Here is a 26215-nt window from a genome sequence, read left to right as displayed (position 1 = left end):
CAATTTATCAGGTTTGTGCTCCATCACAATTTTTTTTCATTTTTTCAACGATTTATACCTGCAATGTATGGGCAGCGCCATGGAAAGCAAAATGTCACCACCATATGCTAACCTGTTTATGGCTAAACTAGAGGAAGAGTTTCTATCGACTTGTGCTATTAAACCTCTAGCATACTTCCGCTACATTGGTGATCTGTTAATAATCTGGACAGGCTCACAGGATGATCTGTTTACTTTTCTCAATAACTTCAACAAGTTCCACCCAACCATCAAGCTCAACCTCAACTTCTTAAAGTCTCAAATTCATTTTCTGGACACGACCATATAAATCAAAGACAATATTATACAAACATCAATTGACCATAAACCCACAGGACGTCCGGCATATCTTAGATGGAACAGCTTTCATCCGAGACACACAAATAAATCCATCATCTATAATCAAGCTCTGAGGTACAATTAGATCTGTTCAGACAGTGATGATAGAAAACTATACCTGCTATCACTGAAGAATACATTCCTATAAAAAAAGATACCATACACTGATAATAGATGAACAGATCTATGGAGCTGTAAGGATCCCAAGAAGCAGCCTCCTGGACTACAGAGGGAGGCTAAAAACAGGGCGCCTGTTGTGGTCACATACAACCCCCACATGAGCATGCAAAGGAAGATTGGTGCTGATTTTCAACTCAATTCCACAGAGACCACAGACTGAAAGGAATATTCCCGGAACTACCACTTCTCTCCTACAAATAGCCTCCTAACTTAAGGCATCTCCTTGTCAGAAGTGTCCTCTTATCACCATCAGAGACGGGCACATTTCCCTATAACAGTAAGAAATGCAGGACGAGTACCCACATATTACCAACAAACATAGTCCGCATACCCAACACAAGTCAGGACTAGGGATGGGCGAACCCAAACAGTAAAGTTCGGGGTCTGTATGACTAGCCCAGGGGATGGGGATGACTCGGGTACCCGGGCCTTTAGCCTGGCCTTAGGGATGTTGCGGTGGTCGGCTCCCGGGCCCGTACCTTGGGGTCGCTCTTTAAAAAGGGGATGATAAGTTTCTTAGTTTTATAAAAAGTTCGTGACGCCACCTGTGGCTTCTGGTGAGTGTCACCAGCGCTGCGCAGTCCACTGAGGCTGATGATAAGGCAGCTTGATGGTATAGCTCCCCACAGGTGGAGCTAGGCCTCAGGACAGCATACGGAAAAGGGGATGTAGGACAGGCGAGACCCAGCCGGGTCAGAGCAAGAACAGGGACAGACACGATAGTCACTTCAGTACCTTTTACTGATGGAAATTCAGGCACGTCCCGGAGCACTGTAGGGTGAAGGGTGCATGTCAGGATCCTCCCCAATGAGCGGGTGTAGGGCCTCCTGTTACTTGCCTCTGCGTAGTAAGTTTCTGACCTGCCTGGAGCTAGGCCTAACTTTGTCTCTGTCCTGCACTGGCTGACTTTGTGGTAGGGCCTTCTCTTGGAATACACGCTCCTCAGCTTGCGGGGCCTATGTGTCTCCCAGCTCTGTTACGTATCAGCACTATAGCGATCCTGGGACTTGTAGTTCTCCAGGGATTCCGGTTATGCCTTACTGGGTCACAGAGATCCCGGTAAGCTTCGGACCCGGTGTCCAGTAAATTCTTCGGGGTGAGCTAGTTAAGCTCCTCTGCCCCCTATGTACTAACTCTCCACTCGCCTTCGGCCTACTTGGGCCCTCACTAGGCTATACACACTAACGGCAGCTTGCCGCGCTTCACTGATCTTATGGCGCCGGCACACCTTAAGCTCACTATTCTGAGCTACAACTGAATCTAGACTGGGTTTAACTCTGCAGACAGATTTCTGCAGGAACCGAACTGAGAACTCTGTCCCTCTCTGACTGTGAGCAGGAACTCTGTTCTGGCTAGACTGAACTAGACTCAACTGCCTGGCTCCACCTTCCCTATTTATATCCCTAACGGGCTCCCTCTGCTGGTCTGAGGTGGAAGGTGGAGATGTGTGAATGTTTATGGGGGCCTCTTGTGGAGGAATCCATCAATGCACTCTTCTAGGATCTGTGATACTAAGCGCAGCTGGGCGTCACATGTACTGAACACCTAGTGTCCGTGCGTGGACCCCAAACATGGACTTCTCCAGGAAATCCATGCTACTGTTCGGGTCGGCAGCCCAAACAAAGTTTGTTGAAAGGCAGCAGCACTGCCAATCAACAAGCTTTGCCAGTGTGGCACTTCCGGCTCAATCACAACCATGACATTGTTGGCATTGCTGTGATTGGCCGGGGCACACTGTGTAAAAAAAAAAGACATACGGTCCCTCTATTTTTGCTAACCAGCACAGGTAAAGCTGACAGCTGTCAGCTTTATATTAGCTGGTTATCAAAAATAGAGGGGTTGCACACCGTTTCTTTTTAATTATTTAAACAAATAATTTAAAAAAACTGCATGGGTTCAGTGATGAGCGAGCACTAAAATGCTCGGGTACTCGTTGCTCGAGTCGAGCAAATTGGAATACTCGGGTGCTCGACCCGAGCAACGAGCCCAATGTAAGTCTATGGGAAACTCGAGCATTTTTCAGGCGGCTCCCCCCGGCAGTCTGCAGAGGGCCTAAAAATTGCCCAAATCGATGAGAACAGTGCTCAAATGACATGGGAACAGCATGGGGAAGACCCCTGGAAGCATCTCTGACTCCCAGATCACTGCTGTCAGCAACGTGGTCAGATTATTATGCCACTTTTACGGACTCACAATAAAACATACAAAAACGAAACCAAAATGGATTTTCCTGGGAAATATGTTAAGGAACATCCTTTCCAGGGTAATGACTTGTATATAAGGCAAAATAAATAACCAAAAACAAAAAAACTCCTCCACAACTTGGGCTATGTTCACACGTAGCGTTTTTGATGCTTTTTTGCACTTTTCCATTGCTTTCAACCAAGACAAATGCATTCACCAGGAAATGTAATTTTAACATTTTACAACCTTATCTGACCATGTGGTGTGTGACACATCATCAGACACAGTGCTGAAAAGACATGGGAACAGCATGGGGAAGACCTCTGGAAGCATCTCTGACTACCAGGTCACAGCCTAAAAGTGTGCCCATCATAAGTGATCCTTGGCGCATGCGAAGATGCCTCCCGCCATGCACCTGTTGTTGCAGACTTGCAACAATCACCGTCCACGTCCTTGTCCCACTGCAACGTTCAGTTGTCCCTACCCCATTCCTTGGAATGCAAGTGCAAGTATGCAGGCAGCCACCCACCCACCCACAGGCTGCAATACTATACTGCCAAATTTTTGACAGCTGCTTGCACTTGAAATGTGGCCTTTTAGGCTCGTGGAGGCGGAAGCTTTTCACAACCTCATGCCGGCGGCGGACGGGTGTCCATACTCGGTCCCCAGCCGCCGCTATATTTCCCAGTATCGCCTCCGCCTTCCACAAGCACGGGTCCCACAACATTGCCCGTGCCCTCCCCAGTGCGCTTACAGGGAAGGACCGCCTAACCACAAACACTTGGACAGGTGAATGTGGCCAGCGACGGTACGGAGCCAGTCCACAACTTTTTTTGCTAAGAGTTGTATTTAGCTCGGTGAAAGGACTGGCATAGAGAGAAACCGTATCTACCCTGCATGTCATTTCTCCCAGGAAGTCCTGTAGTTGAGCTTGTTGCAGAAGCAATGGCAGCCCATCCAACATCAACTCGCACTTGTCGGTGGTGCTTTGACACACACGCACATCTTTCTTTGCGCATTTAATTTCTTGAATACAGAGTTGGACAATGGCCTGATCTGTAATGCGTTTTGAGAAATAACATGCATAAGCATGGCCGATCCACATTAAAAAAGCAGCCATAGAGTGTCTGGGAACCTTCCCCCACACTTTTCTTAGCCAGGGCTGCTTTTCGGCAGGGTTGGACGGGCCCAGCAGAGAACCGGAGACTCCTCCGGCGGGCCCTGGCTTCTCCTTCAGGAGAGTTCATAGTGCCGAGGTGAGGCCATGATTATGATAAAGGCCACCATCTGCTTAGTTTTCTGCTACTTGGAATGCAAGTGCAAGTATGCAGCCATGGAGGGATGGAGGGACTCTGAAAGTCATAAAGCCTAATTTTATAGGGACATCAGACGGTCCTTACTATTCTTAAAAGGCCAGCAGTCGGCCCTAGCTATTGTTAGAGAGCCATCAGCCGGCTATGCTTTGTTATTCCCATTATTAACAAGTGGGTCTCCAATACTGTTATTGTGTATCTAGTGACTGCAAGGGCTGTGGCACCTTTGAAGAGACATAGAGGAGGGTCTCAGTAAAATAAATGTTCCCATTATAAAGGAGCGGGTCTCCTATAGTGGTAATGCCCATGCTGTGACTGCAAGGGCTGCTAAAATTTGGAAAAAACACCACTAAGAATTTAAAGACACATAGAGCAGGGCCACAGTAACAAGGTACGACATGTTCCCATTAGAAAGGAGAGGGTCTGCTATACAGTTATAGGGTATGCAGTGAGTCCAGCGGATGACCAAATTAGGAAAAACCCCACTAAGAATTTAAAGACACATGGAGCAGGGCCACAGTAACAAGGTACGACATGTTCCCATTAGAAAGGAGAGGGTCTGCTATACAGTTATAGGGTATGCAGTGAGTCCAGCGGATGACCAAATTAGGAAAAACCCCACTAAGAATTTAAAAGACACATGGAGCAGGGCCACAGTAACAAGGTACGACATGTTCCCATTAGAAAGGAGAGAGTCTGCTATACAGTTATGGGGTATGCAGTGAGTCCAACGGCTGACCAATTTTAGGAAAAACCCCACTAAGAATTTAAAAGACACATGGAGCAGGGCCACAGTAGCAAGGTACGACATGTTCCCATTAGAACGGAGAGGGTCTGCTATACAGTTATAGGGTATGCAGTGAGTCCAATGGCTGACCAATTTTAGGAAAATCCCCACTAAGAATTTAAAGACACATGGAGCAGGGCCACAGTAACGACAAATTCCCATTAGGAAGGAGAGAGTCTCCCATAGTGTTGGCCTATGCAGTGAATGCAAGGGCTGCCAAAAATTTGGAGGCACTTCAATGCTCCTTGGAAGAGACGTGGAGGAGGGCCTCATAAAAAAAATGTTCCCATTAGAAAGGAGCGGGCCTCCTACACTTGTAATGCCCATGCACTAAGTGTATTGGCTGACAAACATTAACCCCTGGGGGGTATACATGAACATACTGTATACAAAAAAATTTTTACAGGAATCATAAACACCCTTTAAAAAAATTATATGTGTGTTGCATCACAGACCATGGTCACCCTGGTGATATAGTGGTGGAGGATGAGGAGAAGGAGGAAGACAAGAGCAAATAGACAAAATCAGGAAGCGTATACCCATGTGTGGGTGTGAAAAGGTGCATGGGAATACACCTCCGAAGAAAAGACACTGGATTTGAGTTTATGTCACGCTGCTATCATTCAGTGGTGTTGATAAGTCTGGCCCAATCCAGCCCTTGTTCATTTTTATAAGAGTCAGCCTGTCAGCATTATCAGTTGACAGGCGGATGCGCTTATCAGTTATAATTCCACCAGCGGCACTAAAAACCCGCTCTGATAAGACGCTGGCGGCAGGGCAGGCCAGGACCTCCAAGGCATAGAGAGCCAGTTCATTCACGTATCCAGCTTGGATACCCAATAATTATAAGGCACAGTGGAATCACGGAGGACGTTGGTACGGTCGGCAAGGTACTCCCTCAGCATCTTCCCAAACTTTGCACTCCTTGTGAGAGTACCCCGTGCCTCAGGGCCTGTGCGATGGGAGGGTCTGAGAAAACTCTCCCAGAACTTTGACAGTGTTCCCCTGCCTCTGCTGGATTGAAGTTGTGTCTCTCTTTTCTGTACTCCTTGGTTGTCCAACGAAGTGTGCCCTCTGCCGCCAGCGTTTTCAGATGGGAATTTTTTAATAGTTCCGCAACAAGGGCCTTCTGGTACTGCCCCATTTTTGTAGACCTGTCCGCCTCAGGAATAAGAGATATAAATTTCTCCTTGTAGCGTGGGTCTAGAAGTGTCACCAACCAGTAATGACTGTCACCCAAAATTTTGAGAACGCGAGGGTCATGGGAAAGGCAGAGTAACAAACTCAGCCATGCGTGCCAGACTACTAACAGGCAAGACTTCTGTGTCCTCACCAAGAGGATGACTGCCCATGCTCTCCTCCTCCTCCTCCTCTCTGTCCTCTGACCATCCACGCTGAACAGACAGTATGACAGCTGTGCAGGTAGTACCGTCTATAGTGCATGAAACTAGCTCCTGTCCTTCCTCCTCCTCCTCTTCCTCATGGTCACCCAATCCACGTTGGGATGAGATGAGGCTTGGCTGTGTGTAATCACCCTGTATGGTTCCTTGCTCCATCTCATTGTGCTCCGCCTGCAATGCATCCTCTTTGATTGTGAGCAGAGAGCCTTTCAGAAGACAGGGAAGCGGGATGGTGACGCTAATTATGGCGTCATCGCCGCTCACCATCTTGGTGAAGTCCTCAAAGTTTTGGAGGATGGTACATATGTCTGACATCCATGTCCACTCCTGAGGTCTTATGTGTGGAGTCTGAACTGAATACAGACGGCCTTGTTGATGCTGGTACTCAACAACTGCCCTCTTCTGCTCACAAATCCTTCCCAACTTCTGCAGTGTAGAGTTCCAACGCGTGGGGACATCACACACCAGTCTGTGAGCCGGAAGCTGCAAATGCTGCTGAAACACGGCAAGGGCGGCGGAAGCTGTAGCTGACTTTCTAAAATGGGCACATAGGTGGCGTACTTTAACAAGCAGATCTGGCAGCTCCGGGTAGGATTTGAAAAACCGCTGAACCACGAGGTTAAGCACATGGGCCAGGCATGGTACGTGTGTGAGCTCGCCTCAGAGCCGCCACCAGGTTCCGGCCATTGTCACACACGAACATGCCTGGCTGTAGGTTCAGCGGTGTGAGCCACAGATCTGCCTGCTCTTTTAGAGCTGTCCACAACTCTTCAGCATTGTGCGGTTTTTCACCTAAGCATATTAGCTTCAGCACAGCCTGTTCCCGCTTGGCCGAGGCAGTGCTGCAGTGCTTCCAGCTTGTGACTGATGTGGTCATTTCGGAGATGGAGGCTGAAGAGGAGGAGGAGGCTGAGGAGGATGAGGTGCAGGAGCTGTAGACCGTGGGGGCAACCCTGATTGACCTAGGGCCCGCAATCCTTGGTGTCAGGAGGACGTGTTCTGTCCCAAGGTCCGACTGGGTCCCAGCTTCCACTTCCAGTGTGCCGTCAGCGAGATGTACCGTCCCTGCCCACAAGCACTTGTCCACGTGTCCGTGGTTAGGTGGACTTTACTGGTAACTGCGTTGTTGAGAGCATGGCTAATGTTTTGGGACACGTGCTTGTGTAATGCGGGGACGGCACACCGGGAGAAATAGTGGTGGCTGGGGACCGAGTACCGAGGGACAGCCGCCACCATCAGGTTGCGGAATGCTTCCGTCTCCACGAGCCTAAAAGGCAACATTTCGAGTGCAAGCAGTCGGGAAATGTGAGAATTTAGTAGTGTGGCCTGTGGGGCGTTGGCTGCATATTTGCGCTTGCGTTCCAAGGACTGGGGTATGGACAACTGAACGCTGCGCTGGGACAAGGACGTGGACGTGCTGCTACTTGAGAGTGTGCAACGACAGGTGCAGGGCAGGAGGCGTCTTCTCATGCACCATGGACAGGGGATTGGCTTGCATGCACATCTGCGGAAGAAGTAATGGTGCCACCCGCAGACACTGTTCCTGGACCCTGGGGTTCGGCCCACAAAGTCGGGTGCTTTGCTGCCATGTGCCTGATCATGCTGGTGGTGGTCAGGCTCGTCGTTTTGCCACCCCTGCTGATGCTGGCCTGGCAGGTGGTGCAAATGGCCTTTTTGGGGTTATCGGCAAAGTCTTTAAAAAACAACCAGACTCAGGAAGACCTAACAGTTGTACTGGCATCTTCCTTCGTGTTGGTGTTACGGGGAACGGTTGCCTGCCTTCTGTCTGCGGCCACCACACTTCTTCTTCCTGCCTGTTGGGGTGCTCTGCCTCCCTCCCCCTGTGTGCTGCTGTCCTCGCTCTACATGTCCTCCTGCCAGGTTGGGTCAGTTACTATATCATCCACCACCTCGTCTTCCACTTCCGCACCCTGGTCCTCCTCCTGACTTTCTGGCAATTGTGTCTCATCATCGTCCACATCTTGTGACACTTTCCCACCGTCGCCTTCGTGTGACCGTGGCTGCTCAAATATTTGGGCATCGCTACACGCGATCTCCTCTTGCCCCGTTTCAAGTGGACCGGGTGATAGGCCCGAATCTATAAATGGAAAAGTGAACAGCTCTTCAGAGTGTCCAAGTGTGGGATCAGTTGTCTTTGGGTACTCGGCATGGTGGGAGGAAGGAGGATCAGGGTGAGGAATATGCGGTCCAAACTCACGGCTTCTGAGACTTGACCGTGTGGAAGACAGGGTGGTGGTGGCTAAGTGACTGGAAGCATTATCCGCTATCCAACCAACAACCTTTTGACACTGCTCTGGGTTCAATAGTGGTGTGCTGCTGTCCCCTAGAAATTGGGACAGGAAGGTCAGGCGCGAAGATGTGAGTATTTGTTGTGGCACAATTTCGGCTTGCCCACGGCCTTGTCCTCGGCCTCCGCATGCACCATTACCATCACGTCCAGTTCCGCGTACCTTGCCACATGCCTTGCCAATTTTAAATGGAGGACAGTATCTTTCACGCTCACTACAAATGACTGAGTTTGGAGCGAACTTATATGTGATCCATGTGACGGAGAAAACAGAGTTTTAAATGCCTGGCCTGTAGGTAAGTAGTTTGAACAGCAAACTGCGGTGAATTGCTTCAATGACACACTAAAGGAAATTTTTAATGGAGGCGAGAAATGGCAGTATTTTCTGACAACGAATATGTGATCCGTTTGACGGAGAAAACATAGTTTTAAATAGCTGGATTTCTAGCGCTCTAATATGGAAAGGACCTGGCTGTATTCTGCAGTGCCAACAAGCAAATGGCGCAGAAAAAATTGTGTTCTCTGGATTGCTTTTTAAGCAAATAATGAGGATTAAGATCCAAAGAAAAGTATTCCTGGCCCCTGAGACCTGGGCCTTTGTATAGAAATATCTAACAGCAGCAGAAGGCAGAATTGGAATGAAGCCTCTTGTGCTATATGCACTGCAGTCTGCTATATACACCGCCTCCCTATACACCCTGCCTGATATCTCTGCAGATGGATTAGTCCTCAGAAGGACTGTTTGTTAAGAAGGATATGTGTAATGTACGGTTTTTCTCCCTACACTACCTAACACACAAGCAAATCTGTCCCTGACGCAGCAGCACCTCTCCCAAAACAAGCAAATGGCGCAGAAAAACGGTGTTCTCTGGATTACTTTTTAAGCAAATAATGAGGATTAAGATCCAAAGAAAAGTATTCCTGGTCCCTGAGACCTGAGCCTTTGTATAGAAATATCTAACAGCAGCAGAAGGCAGAATTGGAATGGAGCCTCTTGTGCTATTTGCACTGCAGTCTGCTATATACACCGCCTCCCTATACACCCTGCCTGATATCTCTGCAGATGGATTAGTCCTCAGATGGACTGTTTGTTAAGATGGATATGTGTAAAGTATGGTTTTTCTCCCTACACTACTTAATACACGATCAAATCTCTCCCTGACGCAGCAGCAGCTCTCCCTACACTGTCTGATCCGGAGTGACTGTGACGAGCATGGCGGCGCCAGGTCTGATATAGACCTGATGACGCTGTGCGGCCAGCCAATCACTGTAATGCCCACAACCAACATGGCTACGGCATTACAGTGCGTGGCAGGCAATCCCTGCATGTTCATTGGCTCTCTAAAGAGCGCCAAACATGCAGGGAGGGGACCCGAGTTCCAGCCCGAGCAACACGGAAATACTCAGCGAGCGCCGAGCATCTCAAGCAGTGAGATGCTCGGGCAAGCACCGAGCAGTAGCGAGCATGCTCGCTCATCACTACATGGGATCCCCCCATTTTTGACAACCAGCCAAGCTAAAGCAGACAGCTGGAGGCTGATATTCTCAGACTGGGAGGGGACCATGCATATTGGCCCTCGCCAGCCTAAAAATAGCAGCCTGCAGCCGACCAAGAAAAGGCGCATCTATTAGATGCGCCAATTCAGGCACTTTGCCTGGCTCTTCCCACTTGCCCTGGTGTGGTGGCAAGTGGGGTAATATTTGTGGGGTTGATGTCAGCTTTGTAATGTCAGCTGACATCAAGCCCACTGGTTAGTAATGGAGAGGCGTCTGACTTTCTTTAGTTACTAAAAGTATATATAAATGCATGTGTCCTATATGCAGTATCTAGGCCAGTTCTTCACAATCTGTTTGGGACTCAGGACTCAGAAGTCCTTACAGATGGGGAATCCTCCATAGTTGGTTATGTGCAGCTGTTACCTTAGAACTTTTACACTGATTGACCAGCGGTACAACACGACAGGTGATCAGTAAACCCTTACATTAATCGAAAGCTGTTTAATAACTTGTTCACACAGGCAGACCAAAGTAAATGATGTGCATTGAGCGATCTGTAATAGATCTCAGTGCACATACACTGCCTACGCAATGACACACTGAGGGACAGACTATACTGGGCTAATAGAGTGACTTTGTCCTCTAGCTGTCACGGTACTGTTGCAGGATATCCTGGGGCTAGGGGCCCCGTCCCTATTCCTCAAGCTAGGGGGTGCCCTAGTCTATTCCTGTCCCCCGGATTACCCAGGAAGGTGAAGATGCCAAGGTCATGTGCCTTGATATTCTCCTGTCTTACCCTTATCTGTTCCCTCCACCACCCAGGAAGGTGTGAGGCCGAAGTATATAGGATTACACTAACCAGACAGACAAGGGAAGACAGACAGGGATTAATGAAAACTACAATCATATAAAATCCACTCACCAAACAGAGTGGTACACAGGGGAGGGTAGGCTAAGGGAAACCAAATAGGACAGGATGAGGATGAAAACGCAAACAAACTCCAAGCAGAGATCTCCAGAACAACTCTGCAACCACCAACTCCAAACACCAAACAACTCCTCCAAACCAGGCAGAATGAACTATCTCTGGAAATTCCCAAATGCCAGTGACAAGCATATATACCAGAGGGGAGTGTCCAACACAGAACAGCGGAGGCAATCCAGGATGGAAAGCTCAGGAGAGGAGATCAACTGAACAGATTAACCCTAGCAATGCTGGAGCAAAGAAAACCTGCACTGTTTAGTAAGATGGTGAAGCAGTTTTAGCCAGTAGGAGTTCAGGTGACCAGATGCCTCAATCTTCTGGCCTCTCTCTGTCTCAGTATCCGAGTGACACTAGCATTTTGAAGTAAATTACATCAGAGTGGGAGTGGTATATATGGCGAATGTAATGGGACAGATGGAGACCTGCTGCAAACATACAGAGTACTGTGGATATCACGATTTGATGCCACACTATCCAGGAGCCTCCTGATGAACCCAATGAGGGTAATCATGTAGAGGCACAGTATGGGATCTTAATAAGTACTGGACAATATTTAGAACGCATGCTGAATGGTAATTGTAAGGGGTTTTCCCCCGAACAAAAGCTAATTTTAATCAATAGATCTTGGAATAATAATAAGTTCTACAATTGGATGTGTTTAAATAAAATGTTCCTGTGCGGAGATAATCTTATAAATGTGCCCCTGCTGTGTACTGTGTAATGGCTGTGTCTGACCGTACAGGAACATGGTCTGATCATACCACATCTCCTGGGCAGGGGAGAAAGCAAAAGTATATACAGATATTATTGCACAGGATCACAGCTGATTCTTTTTGTGAGGTAAAACATTGTTTATAAACAGGCAGAGAAATGTTTTACCTCACAGAAAGAATCATCTGTCATCCCCAGCTGTAAGGTCTGCATACTCTTTTCCTTCCTCCACTGCCCAGGAGATGTGGTATGATCAGACCATGTTCCTGCACGGTCAGACACAGCCATTACACAGGGGAACATTTATAAGATTATCTCAGCACAGGAACATTTTATTTAAACACATCCAATTGTGGAACTTATTATTCCAAGAAATATTGATTAAGATGAACTTTCATTCGTGGGAAAACCCTTTTAAGGTAACCTTCTCCCAGGCTTTATATCTGGTTACCCCTAGGATCAAACCCTCACCCCTGTTGCCTGTACAAACAGACCAGGCATTTCAAATAATGTTAAAATCCTCATACTCTCTTAAGCTTGGGGATCATTATAGGATTATCTAGATTGTAACAGGGTGAGTCATCGACGAGCAGGGGCGTCACTTGCACTGTATCTAGGGTGCCAACCTCTGCGGCTAGACAGGGCTAACAACAGGGATTAATAGGGAAAGATTATCCCCCACTACCCTGGGCCATTGTTCTACCTTATTTTGCTGTGGTTGATATTTTATACGTGAATATTCCTTTTTCAGAAATTTGTCTAATTACAATTAGAATTCACTTTTTGGAGATTTTTTTTAAATAATTCTATAATAAAATATAAAGCTTTTAAGGGTTTAATTTTGTTAGTCGTTTTGATTACACGTTTTGAATCACCTATTTAAGACTCACTAGTCACTTTAGTAATCTGTCTATATATTTGGACATATTCATTCAGTAATATATCATTTCTTTAGTACGTTACTAAATTGTTTCATGAGTTTTTGGTATGTTACTTGCTACATGCACATTTATGGTAAACTCCTTCATCATGTATTTTACTACTACGTGGTCAGTGTTATAATAAATCAATGGAGTGACAAAGTATTTTTGTCCATTCATAGCTCCATGAGATGGTCCACCATCAGGCTCTGTCGAGCACACTAACAGTTTTTGGACTTCATCAACTGCCAGGCCTTAAGGAACCGCTCAAGAGCTTAATTTCCCAAACCTAACCTTGCTGGTAATATGCAGAGAGTAGAAAATCGCTGTATCTTCTGAACTTCTGGATATATAAGAAAAACAACAGACTGAAATATTCTGTGAAGAAAAATATGTGATTACCTCTTTGCTAATCACCAGTAGTTCCACCTCTGATTTGCACACAAATGATGTAAGTCTTTCATTAGTAACAAGGCCAATATCCTGCCAACAAAAAGAAAAAAGTACATTAAATTCATTTAAAAGATATTATTTTTAATACAAGTTCACATTATACAGTCATTGAAAAATACATGGCTGCATAGAACAAATTGGAGTCTAAAAAAGTGAAAAGAAAATGATGAAAAGCTGAAAAAAAAATCCAAAACGTTCAGGGTTTTAAACTATCTCTAAACTCATGTACAGGACAGTGAAGAGGTGGTATTGTAATTAGCATTATTGTACATTTCACCGTCAATGCTGCCAATATGTTCACATTAGTATCTGACCTATAGGCATATCTTACTTGTCATCTTCATAGTTCATTTTTATTTTCTAGTGTGTCCATTTTTTTGGGGAGAGGGGTAGGCGGCTAAGTTGTTTTTTTTTTTCTCAGACTGTATAGTGTGAAGCATAAAAAAAAAAATGATTGACCATAAAAAAAATTAAGAAACATAAAAAATTGACCTAAATGGGTGACTTCCAACTATCTGATATATGTTACACTCATGTGTTACACTCATAGACGATGGCACAGTAAAAATGGATTCATAGGATTAAGTGGGTTCTTTTACATTTTTGGGGGGTTGCTAAAATGTAACAGCCAGATATTTGCTGGTGGTCAAGTGGAAAATAAGTTCTCAATTCACAATAAATTTAGTTTGTGGCATTTTATTTCTGTTTTTAGACTGCAAAGGTGTTTTTAAAGGACGATGACACAGAATTTGCCCAATTTCATCAAGACATAACAAACTCTTTTTCCCCATTGTAAATTCTAAAGTTTTTACACTATTAACTGTTGTGATAAAAAAAATCATTAATACTTACCCCAACAAAATCTCCTTCTTCGACTTCATATAACACAGAAGATGACGAACTTTGCTTCTTGGAAGGTGACTCCTCTGTTGTTACTTCTAAACGTCCAGATAATATTATATAACACTCACATGGAACCTGTCCTTGTTTAAGAACTAATGTTTTTGATTCATATCTGTAAAAACATGAATGTTATCATGCAACGTATAGGCTACCACCAACGTATAAAACGTAGAAAAACATAGAGAAAATTATTTAAAAAAAACACTACAATTTCCTGTATATTGCATTTTATGTTCAGCTTCCAGGCCTGAGCGATATGAACACGTACTCTTGGTAGATGAAATGCTGGCAGAGCTCCAATTGTGTCTTGTCTCGAAGACTCTGAAATGCTCTGTTCTTCTTTAAACACAACTGTATCTTTAAGAAAAAAATATGTTTTTTTATTTATCGGTGTGACAATTAATCTAGGAGACATGTTTTATACATAGTCAACTGTATTGATAACCTTATCGCAGTAACACACTGTCACAAAGGCTGCTGGCTGCTCATGAAGCCCAATGTTGTGTAACATCACCGACCAACGTAATCCAAACAGTTCCACTTTACTGAACACGACTGCAAATGCAGTGGTACATGAAGTTGTTTGGTTACTTTAAGTGGTTGAATATGTTTATCGGTCTCAACACTTATGAGATGAACAGTTTATTAACATCGAGGAAATCCCAAAATGTATTAAAATAAAGAACAATTTGTGTCATCTTCTTGCTCAGGTCTCAGTTTACCTCACGGGGACAACAACCAGTACTGTGTTACTTCACACCTTGCCTCTGTGAGGTAGCCTCGCTTTTCACGTGTTCCCATCAAACATTCTGTCCAGAATGCGATCTCACTATTGAACAATCAGGCTACGCTTTAGGCCCATTTCATATTTACTCACACTGACAATGGGACAATGGCCCCAGTTTAACCCTGACTCTTTACGGGCTTCCATTATGCCACTTCTCCTATTGTTTACTCCATTCAGCCCAATCCTGTGCAAGACTGAACTACCAGAACATGTCCAAGGTAACCAAACCTCAAAGTAGATATTTACACTGGACAGGAAGCTTAGAGCACGCCACCAAACCCCACATTGGCTCCCTCTCCCAGTTAACCTTTTTCACAACCCCAGCAAACATGTCATGGTTAACCACTCAGGCTGATGGTGTACTCATCATTTACCACTACAGTGGCTTCGCCCAAAGTTCACTTTTAGGCCCGCCTCTGTAAACCCACAGACCACTCAAAGTCTGCTCAGTAACACGCTAAAGAAAGGTCCAATCTCTGTCCTTTTCTTAGCTTCACCCATGATTTAATTTCCTTGTCCTGAAGCCCTAAAATCGTGATTGTGTGGTCATGATGGCTACCATGGCAATCCAGGGCCAAATAATGGCCTTAGAGTCTGCCAGTTATAGTGGCCTGTTCAGATGTTAGCAACATTTTAGTGGTGAAAATGTAATTTTTTATTCCTATCATTCCACTTTGCATTCATTTCTGAAAAGCACCTGAAAGGTTAACAAACTACCTGACAGCAGTTTTGTATATGTTGAGGGATGCTGTTGTTAAAATTGTATCACTTTTGTTTTTTTTCCCAATATACGTATAATTCCTCCAAAGTCACTTCAAGACGGAAGAGGTCCTTAAAAAAGAAGTTTTGTAAATTTCCTTGGAAAATTACTGATAAATTTTTAAACCTTCTTGCATCCTGAACTAATAAAATGATAATTGACAAATAGAGTTGATATAAGTCAGACATGTGGTACATTTTATTAACTATTTTATATGGTAGGACTATATGGACTAAATGTATGAACATTCAAAGTTTGAAAATTGCTAATTTTTGGAAATTTTTGTTAAATTTCTGATATTGTCATAAATAAACTCAAAACATATCAACCTAAACTTATCACTATCATAAAGTATACTGTGTCATGAATAAAACAGTCTCAAAATCACTGGTATATTTGAAACATTTCAAATTTATTTTCACATAAAGTGACACATCAGATTTAAAAAAATTGGCTTGGTGTCACGCAAGGTGAGGGAAGCAATAAGTGTACAATGACGGGAAAAGGGGGAAGGGGGCCCAACAACTAGGGAAAGGGGGAATGGAGACCCCATAAGCAGATCTAATATCACCCTGCCTACCCTATCGTCCCTATATAGGTTCTGCACCTATCGCCGAGCAGGAACCTAAACACTGAACGTCCCTAGAGATAAGCCCTAGATAGGGAAGGGACGGAGTGAGCACTAGTCAGGCCCCACTACAAACTAAAGACAACAAGGTAAACAAACAAAGGGGATACATGTAGCTTGAGCAAGCACCAGAGAGATAACGCCAACTGTCCTCCAAGGGCACCAAAGACGAGACTAGCCGTCTGCACAGAAGTACATAGAACTATCACCGGTGACTCTCTGGAGAAACAGAGTTTTTAACTACAAAGCAAGGGTGTGACAATCAGCAGTAGAACGTGGAGGTCGCTTTTGGGTCCTAAAGGAAGATGGATATAACTATACTACAGAGATAAGAGGATCAAGAAGGCGCCTGCAATGCTAAGCTCAGTGACCTTCTGCAGCCGGATCCAGAGTAACTGTCTGTCACACCTGAGACACCTGTAGTAGAAGAAAAAAAGCCTTCAGGAGAATTCTTGCAGGATGTGTCAAAGATGAGGAGAGATTGCCATCTGCTGGTCAGACACAAACGGAACCAAGATGTGTTAAGAAAGTTGAAGGGGGAGCAGATTTGGCCCTGGACCCAGTCAGATGACTTCCAGGAAGGTTTTCCTGCAAATAAAAGTCCAGCACCAAGCCTGAGGCAGGATTGGCACCAAGCTGCAGAGAGGAGCAGACATGCTCCCGACGTGCTGAGAAGCCCAGCGTGGCAGGCCTGAGCCAGAGGCCTGCGACACATAACAGCCAGACGCCGGTGGATGAACTCTGGATTCCCCACAGAGGTGGATCGAGTGCTGCATCTGCTGTGGAGAGTCGGGACCTGTTTGCGGTGCTGAGTGCGTTCCCAGGACCCGGCGTTTTCCACCAACAGACGAAGTCTAGATCCCTCTACGGACGGCTTCAGAGACTGCCTCCAACGGCCAAGCAGAGAGGAGCTGGGAGAAGTCTGCGCCAAGAGAGTCACGCCAGCGGAAGCAGAAGAGCTGCACAAGTGAACAGGGCCATCACTTCCACTGTTCACCTACGGTACCAGGGACAGCTGGGTTTAGGATCTCAGGTTGGGAGGGAACCAGTTGGGGCGGGAAAAGCTAAACTTGATTTGATTGACTTTGTCCGGAAAATACTTGCGGCCTAGCGAGAATAACCAGGGACCCCTGCTAGGGCCATATACAGGGTTAAAGAACTAAGGTGGTGACTCCCACAATTGGGTGCATCGCACTACCTTGATAGACTTTGCATTATTATTTCAAATTACCCTTTGTTATCCCTGTTACCATTCCTTTGTTTAAAATACCTGTTGCATATACAGTCATATGAAAAAGTTTGGGCACCCCTATTAATCTTAAGCTTAATGTTCTATAAAAATTGGTGTTTTTGCAACAGCTATTTCAGTTTGATATATGTAATAACTGTTGGATACAGTAATGTTTCTGCCTTGAAATGAGGTTCATTGTACTAACAGAAAATGTGCAATCTGCATTCAAACAAAATTTGACAGGTGCATAAGTATGGGCACCTCACCAGAAAAGTGACATTAATAGTTAGTAGATCCTCCTTTTGCAAAAATAACAGCCTCTAGTCGCTTCCTGTAGCTTTTAATGAGTTCCTGGATCCTGGATGAAGGTATTTTTGACCATTCCTCTTTACAAAACAATTCCAGTTCAGTTAAGTTTGATGGTCGCCGAGCATGGACAGCCCTCTTCAAATGATCCCACAGATGTTCAATGATATTCAGGTCTGGGGACTGGGATGGCCATTCCAGAACATTGTAGTTGTTCCTCTGCATGAATGCCTGAGTAGATTTGGAGCGGTGTTTTGGATCATTGTCTTGCTGAAAGATCCATCCACTTTGTAACTTCATATTTATCACTGATTCTTGAACACTATTGTCAAGAATCTGCTGATACTGAGTGGAATCCATGCGTCCCTCAACTTTAACAAGATTCCCAGTGCCAGCATTGACCACACAGCCCCAAAGCATGATGGAACCTCCACCAAATTTTACTGTGGGTAGCAAGTGTTTTTCTTGGAATGCTGTGTTTTTTTGCCACCATGCATAACGCCTTTTTGTATGACCAAATAACTCAATCTTGATTTCATCAGTCCACAGGACCTTCTTCCAAAAAGAAATTGGCTTCTCCAAATGTGCTTTTGCATACCTCAGCCAACTCTGTTTGTGGCGTGCTTGCAGAAACGGCTTCTTTCGCATCACTCTCCCATACAGCTTCTCCTTGTGCAAAGTGCCTTGTATAGTTGACCGATGCACAGTGACACCATCTGCAGCAAGTTGATGCTGCAGCTCTCTGGAGGTGGTCTGAGGATTGTCCTTGACTGATCTCACCATTCTTCTTCTCTGCCTTTCTGATGTTTTTCTTGGTCTGCCACTTCTGGCCTTAACAAGAACTGTCCTTGTGTTCTTCCATTTCCTTACTATGTTCCTTACAGTGGAAATTGACAGGTTAAATCTCTGAGACAGCTTTTTGTATGCTTCCCCTGAACAACTATGTTGAATAATCTTTGTTTTCAGATCATTTGACAGTTGTTTTGAGGAGCACATGATGCCACTCTTCAGGGGAGATTCAAACAGGAGAACAACTTGCAAGTGGCCACTTTAAGTAGCTTTTCTCATGATTGCATACACCTGGCTATAAAGTTCAAAGCTCCATGAGGTTACAAAACCAAAAAAAGTGCTTTAGTAAGTCAGTAAAAAGTAGGTAGGAGTATTTAAAACAAGAAAATGATAAGGGTGCCCATACTTATGCACCTTTCAAATTTTGTTTGAATGCAGATTGCACATTTTCTGTTAGTACAATAAACCTCATTTCAAGGCAGAAACATTACTGTGTCCAACAGTTATTACATATATCAAACTGAAATAGCTGTTGCAAAAACACCAATTTTTATAAAACATTAAGCTTAAGATTAATAGGGGTGCCCAAACTTTTTCATATGACTGTATATACAGTACAGACCAAAAGTTTGGACACACCTTCTCATTTAAAGATTTTTTTGTATTTTCATGACTATGAAAATTGTACATTCACACTGAAGGCATCAAAACTATGAATTAACATATGTGGTATTATATACTTAACAAAAAAGTGTGAAACAACTGAAAATATGTCTTATATTCTAGGTTCTTCAAAGTAGCCACCTTTTGCTTTGATGACTGCTTTGCATACTCTTGGCATTCTCTTGATGAGCTTCAAGAGGTAGTCACCGGAAATGGTCTTCCAACAATCTTGAAGGAGTTCCCAGAGATGCTTAGCACTTGTTGGCCCTTTTGCCTTCACTCTGCGGTCCAGCTCACCCCAAACCATCTTGATTGGGTTCAGGTCTGGTGACTGTGGAGGCCAGGTCATCTGACATAGCACCCAATCACTCTCCTTCTTGGTCAAATAGCCCTTACACAGCCTGGAGGTGTGTTTGGGGTCATTGTCCTGTTGAAAAATAAATGATGGTCCAACTAAATACAAACCGGATGGAATAGCATGCCGCTGCAAGATGCTGTGGTAGCCATGCTGGTTCAGTATGCCTTCAATTTTGAATAAATCCCCAACAGTGTCACCAGCAAAGCACCCCAACACCATCACACCTCCTCCTCCATGTTTCACAGTGGGAACCAGGCATGTAGAGTCCATCCGTTCACCTTTTCTGCGTCGCACAAAGACACGGTGGTTGGAACCAAAGATATCAAATTTGGACTCATTAGACCAAAGCACAGATTTCCACTGGTCTAATGTCCATTCCTTGTGTTCTTTAGCCCAAACAAGTCTCTTCTGCTTGTTGCCTGTCCTTAGCAGTGGTTTCCTAGCAGCTATTTTACCATGAAGGCCTGCTGCACAAATGCTCCTCTTAACAGTTGTTGAAGAGATTTGTCTGCTGCTATAACTCTGTGTGGCATTGACCTGGTCTCTAATCTGAGCGGCTGTTAACCTGCGATTTCTGAGGCTGGTGACTCGGATAAACTTATCCTCAGAAGCAGAGGTGACTCTTGGTCTTCATTTCCTGGGGCGGTCCTCATGTGAGCCAGTTTCTTTGTATTGCTTTATGGTTTTTGCAACTGCAAAAGTTTTCCCAATTTTTTGGACTGACTGACCTTCATTTCTTAAAGTAATGATGGCCACTCGTTTTTCTTTACTTAGCTGCTTTTTTCTTGCCATAATACAAATTCTAACAGTCTATTCAGTAGGACTATCAGCTGTGTATCCACCAGACTTGTGCACAACAGAACTGATGGTCCCAACCCCATTTATAAGGCAAGAAATCCTACTTATTAAACCTGACAGGGCACACCTGTGAAGTGAAAACCATTTCCGGTGACTACCTCTTGAAGCTCATCAAGAGAATGCCAAGAGTGTGCAAAGTTCCATAGTCATGAAAATACAGAAAAATCTTTAAATGAGAAGGTGTGTCCAAACTTTTGGTCTGTACTGTATATATATGCAACAGGTATTCTAAACAAGGGAATGGTAACAGGGATAACAAAGGGTAATTTGAAATAATAATGCAAAGTCTATCAAGGTAGTGCGATGCACCCAATTGTGGGAGTCACCACGTTAGTTCTTTAACTCTGTATATGGCCCTAGCAGGAGTCGCTGGTTATTCCCACTAGGCCGCAAGTCTTTTATATATACAGTGCTGGCCAAAAGTATTGGCACCCCTGCAATTCTGTCAGATAATACTCAGTTTCTTCCTGAAAATGATTGCAATCACAAATTCTTTGGTATTATTCTCTTCATTTAATTTGCTTGCAAGGAAAAAACACAAAAGAGAATGAAGCAAAAATCAAATCATTGATCATTTCACACAAAACTCCAAAAAAGGGCCGGACAAAAGTATTGGCACCCCCAGCGTAATACTTGGTTGCACAACGTTTAGCCAAAATAACTGTGAACATCCGCTTCCGGTAACCATCAATGAGTTTCTTACAATGCTCTGCTGGAATTGTAGACCATTCTTCTTTGGCAAACTGCTCCAGGTCCCTGATATTTGAAGGGTGCCTTCTCCAAACTGCCATTTTGAGATCTCTCCACAGGTGTTCTATGGGATTTAGGTCTGGACTCATTGCTGGCCACCTTAGAAGTCTCCAGTGCTTTCTCTAAAACCATTTTATAGTGCTTTTGGAAGTGTGTTTTGGGTCATTGTCCTGCTGGAAGACCCATGACCTCTGAGGGAGACCCAGCTTTCTCACACTGGGCCCTACATTATGCTGCAAAATTTGTTGGTAGTCTTCAGACTTCATAATGCCATGCACACGGTCAAGCAGTCCAGTGCCAGAGGCAGAAAAGCAACCCCAAAGATCAGGGAACCTCCGCCATGTTTTACTGTAGGGACCGTGTTCTTTTCTTTGAATGCCTCTTTTTTTTCCCTGTACACTCTATGTTGATGCTTTTTCCCAAAAAGCTCTACTTTTGTCTCATCTGACCAGAGAACATTCTTCCAAAACGTTTTAGGCTTTCTTAGGTAAGTTTTGGCAAACTCCAGCCTGGCGTTTTTATGTCTCGGGGTAAGAAGTGGGGTCTTCCTGGGTATCCTACCATACAATTCCTTTTCATTCAGACGTCGACGGATAGTACAGGTTGACACTGTTGTACACTTGGACTGCAGGGCAGCTTGAACTTGTTTGGATGTTAGTCGAGGTTCTTTATCCACCATCCGCACAATCTTGCGTTGAAATCTCTTGTGAATTTTTCTTTTCCGTCCATATCTAGGGAGGTTAGCCACAGTGCCATGGGCTTTAAACTTCTTGATGACACTGCACACGGAAGACACAGGAACATTCAGGTGTTTGGAGATGGACTTGTAGCCTTGAGATTGCTCATGCTTCCTCACAATTTGGTTTCTCAAGTCCTCAGACAGTTCTTTGGTCTTCTTTCTTTTCTCCATGCTCAATGTGGTACACACAAGGACACAGGACAGAGGTTGAGTCAACTTTAAACCATGTTAACTGGCTGCAAGTGTGATTTAGTTATTGCCAACACCTGTTAGGTGCCACAGGTAAGTTACAGGTGCTGTTAATTACACGAATTAGAGAAGCATCACATGATTTTTCAAAGGGTGCCAATACTTTTGTCCACCCCCTTTTTTAGATTTGGTGTGGAATTATATCCAATTTGGCTTTAGGACAATTCTTTTTGTGTTTTTTTCATTGAAGACAAATTAAATGAAGAGAATAATACCAAAGAATTTGTGATTGCAATCATTTTCAGGAAGAAACTGAGTATTATCTGACAGAATTGCAGGGGTGCCAATACTTTTGGCCAGCACTGTATATATATATAAACTGTTTATATGCATCCCTGACTGTCCTCACCTTGTGTCTCTGTGCATTGCATTCTGGCACCTGCATTACATTTGGCGTAGTCAGCAGGATGCAACATTCAGACACAGAAATGGTGGATCAGTCTGTGACTGGGTCCGGCAGGGGACATATACCCTTGGGGGCTATGCTCAGCTACCTTCCCAAGTTCACGGGGGATGGTATGTCACTGTGGGACTGGGTAGAAAGACTGAGAAGTATGCTACGCATGTATCCCCTCAATCCCCTAGCCCAGGCAGAGCTGGCCCTCCTAACCTTTGATGAAGAGGCCCGGCAAACTGTGATGTACCGCCCACCTGGGGTCCGTGACACCGTGGACAAAGTGATAAAAATTCTGGAGGACATGCACGGTGACACCACGGATCTGGGGCACTTGCGCTTGTGGTTATTTCAGCGGGTCCAAGGGGAAAATGAGACCATAAACCAATATGGTAATGCATTACAGGAAGCGATGGCCCATATCGTTAAGAAGGCTCGAGATGAGAACCGAGGACTGGGATCATTGGATGAAGTGTTGTGTTACCAACTGATTGCTGGCTTGAAGGACCCTTCCCTGAGGCAGATCTTAAAGGAGCGGCTGCGTTTGAGTCCCGATCTGGACTTCCTGGAGGTTGGGGCTGAAGCTAGAGTCCTGAAAAAGAAGTTCCTGTTTTCAAGGCCACAGTCAGAAGCCATGAAGCAACTATTCATGAATTCACCCACAAAGAGCCCGACTGGGCACGGGAGATACGTCAGGAAATTCGAGATTTTCGAGGTGAGCTGAGCACTATTAGGAAGACCCCTTCTACCCCCTTGCCGATGGACCACACCGCCCCACATGGACGGAGGTCAGAGCGAGAAAGAGATTCCTACCAAGCTCCAACACGTCATGTACCCAGCCCATGGGTGGAGCGAGGGCCGGAGTGTTGGACCTGCAGCGGTAGGGGGCATAGCTCCAAAGACTGTCCGAACCGAGAAAGGAGGAGACGGGGCAGCCATTAAACTAAGACGCCCCGCGGTTGTGGAGCATACCGTGGGGTTTTGAACTTCAGAGAGTGGAAGAGGGAGCTCTGAAGACATTGTCTCTGAGAGGCCAATCATCTGGGCTGAATTTAATGAGCAGCAGATTTGTTGTCTAATGGACACCGGGTCTCAGGTGACCACTATGCCTGAGACGTATTTCCAAAGTCACTTTCCCGAAGTTGCTCGTTCCTGGAGGGAACCCACTGTCAAGCTGGTGGCGGCTAATCAACTACCTATCCCAGTAGCGGGGGTAGTATGGATGTCTGTCCGGGCATGCGGAAAGGACCTCGGTCGGAAAGGGATAGTACTGACCACAGGGTCTAAAGGCAATGGGCCCATCGTAACCCTTGCCATGAATGTGCTGAAGGAGGTCGGACAGTTCCTGGCTGAGGGCTCTGACAAAAACAACTGGACCCGCGCCACTCATGACCCAGCCAGAAAGAGTATTCCAGCATCTCGTGCGAGTCAGTCAAATTCAAAAATTGCCCGCTACCTCTCTGTATCTTGGTAAGGTATCAATACCGCCTGAAGCCACAATGACACTGCCAGTGGGACAGACTCTACTCACTTTACCGGTACTGGCACATGTGTCCTTAGAGGGCGTGGACGTTCAGATTGAACCAATAGAGGGAGAGGAAGAGCCCTCCGGACTTCTGGTTGCTCGCACCCTGGCCACCGTGCGGCAGGGCTGGGTGCCCGTGCATTGCATCAATCTAAGTGGCGCAAGTTTGCAGGTGTTGCCCCGGCAAGAGGTGGCACAAGTTTGCATAATGCCAGAGGATCTTACCAGAGCTGACGCTATAGGGCTGGCACCTGTGGAAGGAGAACTATGGACCCTAGAGGAGTCCCTCAATAGCCAAGAGAATGGAAGAGAACCGTTGGATGGGCACCACCTCTTAGAACATATGAAGGCTAATCTTTCTGAGTTTTCTGCCGGGCAGGTCAGACAGATTGAACAACTTCTACAGCGGTATCAGGGAGTGTTTGCACAGCATGAAGACGATTTTGGGTGCATTCAGGACATTCAACATGAAATGCCCACAGGAAATACTGCTCCCATTCGAGAGAGATATCGGCAGATCCCACCTCAAATGTACCAGGAGGTGAAAGAACTGTTGGCCCACATGTTGCAGAATGGCGTGATCCGCGAAAGTCAGAGTCCTTGGGAAGCCCCTATCATGCTGGGTCGGAAGAAGGATGGTACCCTGAGGTTTTGTGTAGACTATCGGAAGATGAATGCATGTACAGTGCGGGAGTCCTATCCGCTACCCCGAATTGAAGAGTCTCTGTTTGCATTAGGAAGCACCAAGTTCTTCTCTTCTCTCGACCTGGCCAGTGGCTATTGGCAGGTCCCAGTAGCTGAGAAGGATCATCCAAAGACAGCCTTTGTCCTTCCTATGAGCTTGTTTGAGTTCAACCGGATGCCGTTCGGGCTAACAAATGCAATAGGGACCTTCCAAAGATTGATGGAGAGATGCTTGGGGGACCTCAACTTCGAAGCCACTTTAATATATCTAGATGATATAATTATCTATTCCGCTACATTTAAAGATCATCTCCGCCGACTGGAGCTAGTGTTAGAACGACTTCAGAGGCACGGACTAAAAATCAAGCTTCACAACTGTCATCTCTTCAAGCGGGAAATTGAATATCTTGGGCACACTGTGCAGTGCGGGAGTACACCCCACCGCGGAGAAAGCTGCAGTGCAGAAGTGGCCCACACCTGCCAACCTAAGAGAACTGAGGGCATTCCTGGGGCTCGCTGGATACTACCATAGATTAATAAAAGACTTCGCTAAGATTGCAGTCCCGTTTAATAAATTGCTGAGAGGAACGGCTGGGGGAGCCAAGCGGCAGCTCATTCAGTGGGGCCCACGACAAGAAGAGGCGTTCCGAGCATTGAAAATGGCTCTAATGGATGCGCCAATTCTGGCCTACTCTGATTTTTCACAGCCTTTTGTGTTGTACACTGATTGCATGGGCTGGGAGCAGTGCTGGCTCAAGGAGGAAAAGAGCGAGTGATCGCATAAGCCAGTCGGTCGCTCCGGGATACGGAGAAGAATTCAGACAACTACAGATCAAGCTGGAGCTACTGGCACTGGTGTGGGCCATGACCGAGAAATTTGTGCAGTACTTGTCGGGGTCAGAAGTACAAGTGCAGACAGACAACAACCCTTTGGCGCACTTAGAGAACGCAGAGCTGGGCGCACTAGAGCAGCAGTGGGTCGCAAGGATGTCTAAATACTAGTACAAAATCGCCTATCGGTCCAAGGCCCTAAACACTCATGCAGATGCCCTGTCCCGGGTCACGCAGACGGGGCTGAAGAGAGATATAGATGAGGAGCTTGAAGGGGATGAGATTCCGGATTTCAGCCAGTTCACCGCTGCTGTGGTCGATGCCCAGGAGTCCGGAGAGGAGTCGAAGCCCACTCAAATTCTGGGCCGCTCAAGAGATGAGTGGATACATCTGCAACAGTCTGACCCAGAGCTGGCAAAGCTGAGAGAATGGGTCGCCCTGGGTCAAAGACCCAACCAGGAGGCCAGGGCTGCTGTACTCCCAACTACCCTACAAATCCTAGGCCAGTTGGAAAGGCTCTTCCTGAGGAATAGCTTGCTATGCCAAATAATCCAGCTACCTTGAGACTTTGATATTACCTGGCAGGTAGTAGTTCCAGAAGCACTGGTAACACAGCTAGCCCAGGAAGCTCATGGAAGAGGTGC

The 26215-nt window shown here is 45.7% G+C and overlaps 1 protein-coding gene across 6 annotated transcripts in view; it reads right to left on the bottom strand.

Moving 5' to 3' along the window:
* LOC141159456 (uncharacterized) overlaps positions 1-26215 on the bottom strand; it is a 511885-nt gene that overhangs the window by 236738 nt on the left and 248932 nt on the right. For all 6 annotated transcript variants that reach the window (XM_073645460.1, XM_073645463.1, XM_073645461.1 and 3 more), the window contains 3 exons: positions 14288-14376; positions 13969-14131; positions 13066-13146 (listed from right to left, as the gene is read on the bottom strand). In XM_073645460.1, coding sequence (XP_073501561.1) covers positions 13066-13146; positions 13969-14131; positions 14288-14376 — 333 coding nt within the window. The remainder of the gene's footprint in view (positions 1-13065; positions 13147-13968; positions 14132-14287; positions 14377-26215) is intronic.

Source organism: Phyllobates terribilis, unplaced genomic scaffold, assembly GCF_046119375.1.
Source record: "Phyllobates terribilis strain yellow unplaced genomic scaffold, ASM4611937v1 Scaffold_1__5_contigs__length_1240528914, whole genome shotgun sequence".
Lineage (NCBI taxonomy): Eukaryota > Metazoa > Chordata > Amphibia > Anura > Dendrobatidae > Phyllobates > Phyllobates terribilis.
This window is presented reverse-complemented; position numbering and strand designations above follow the sequence as displayed.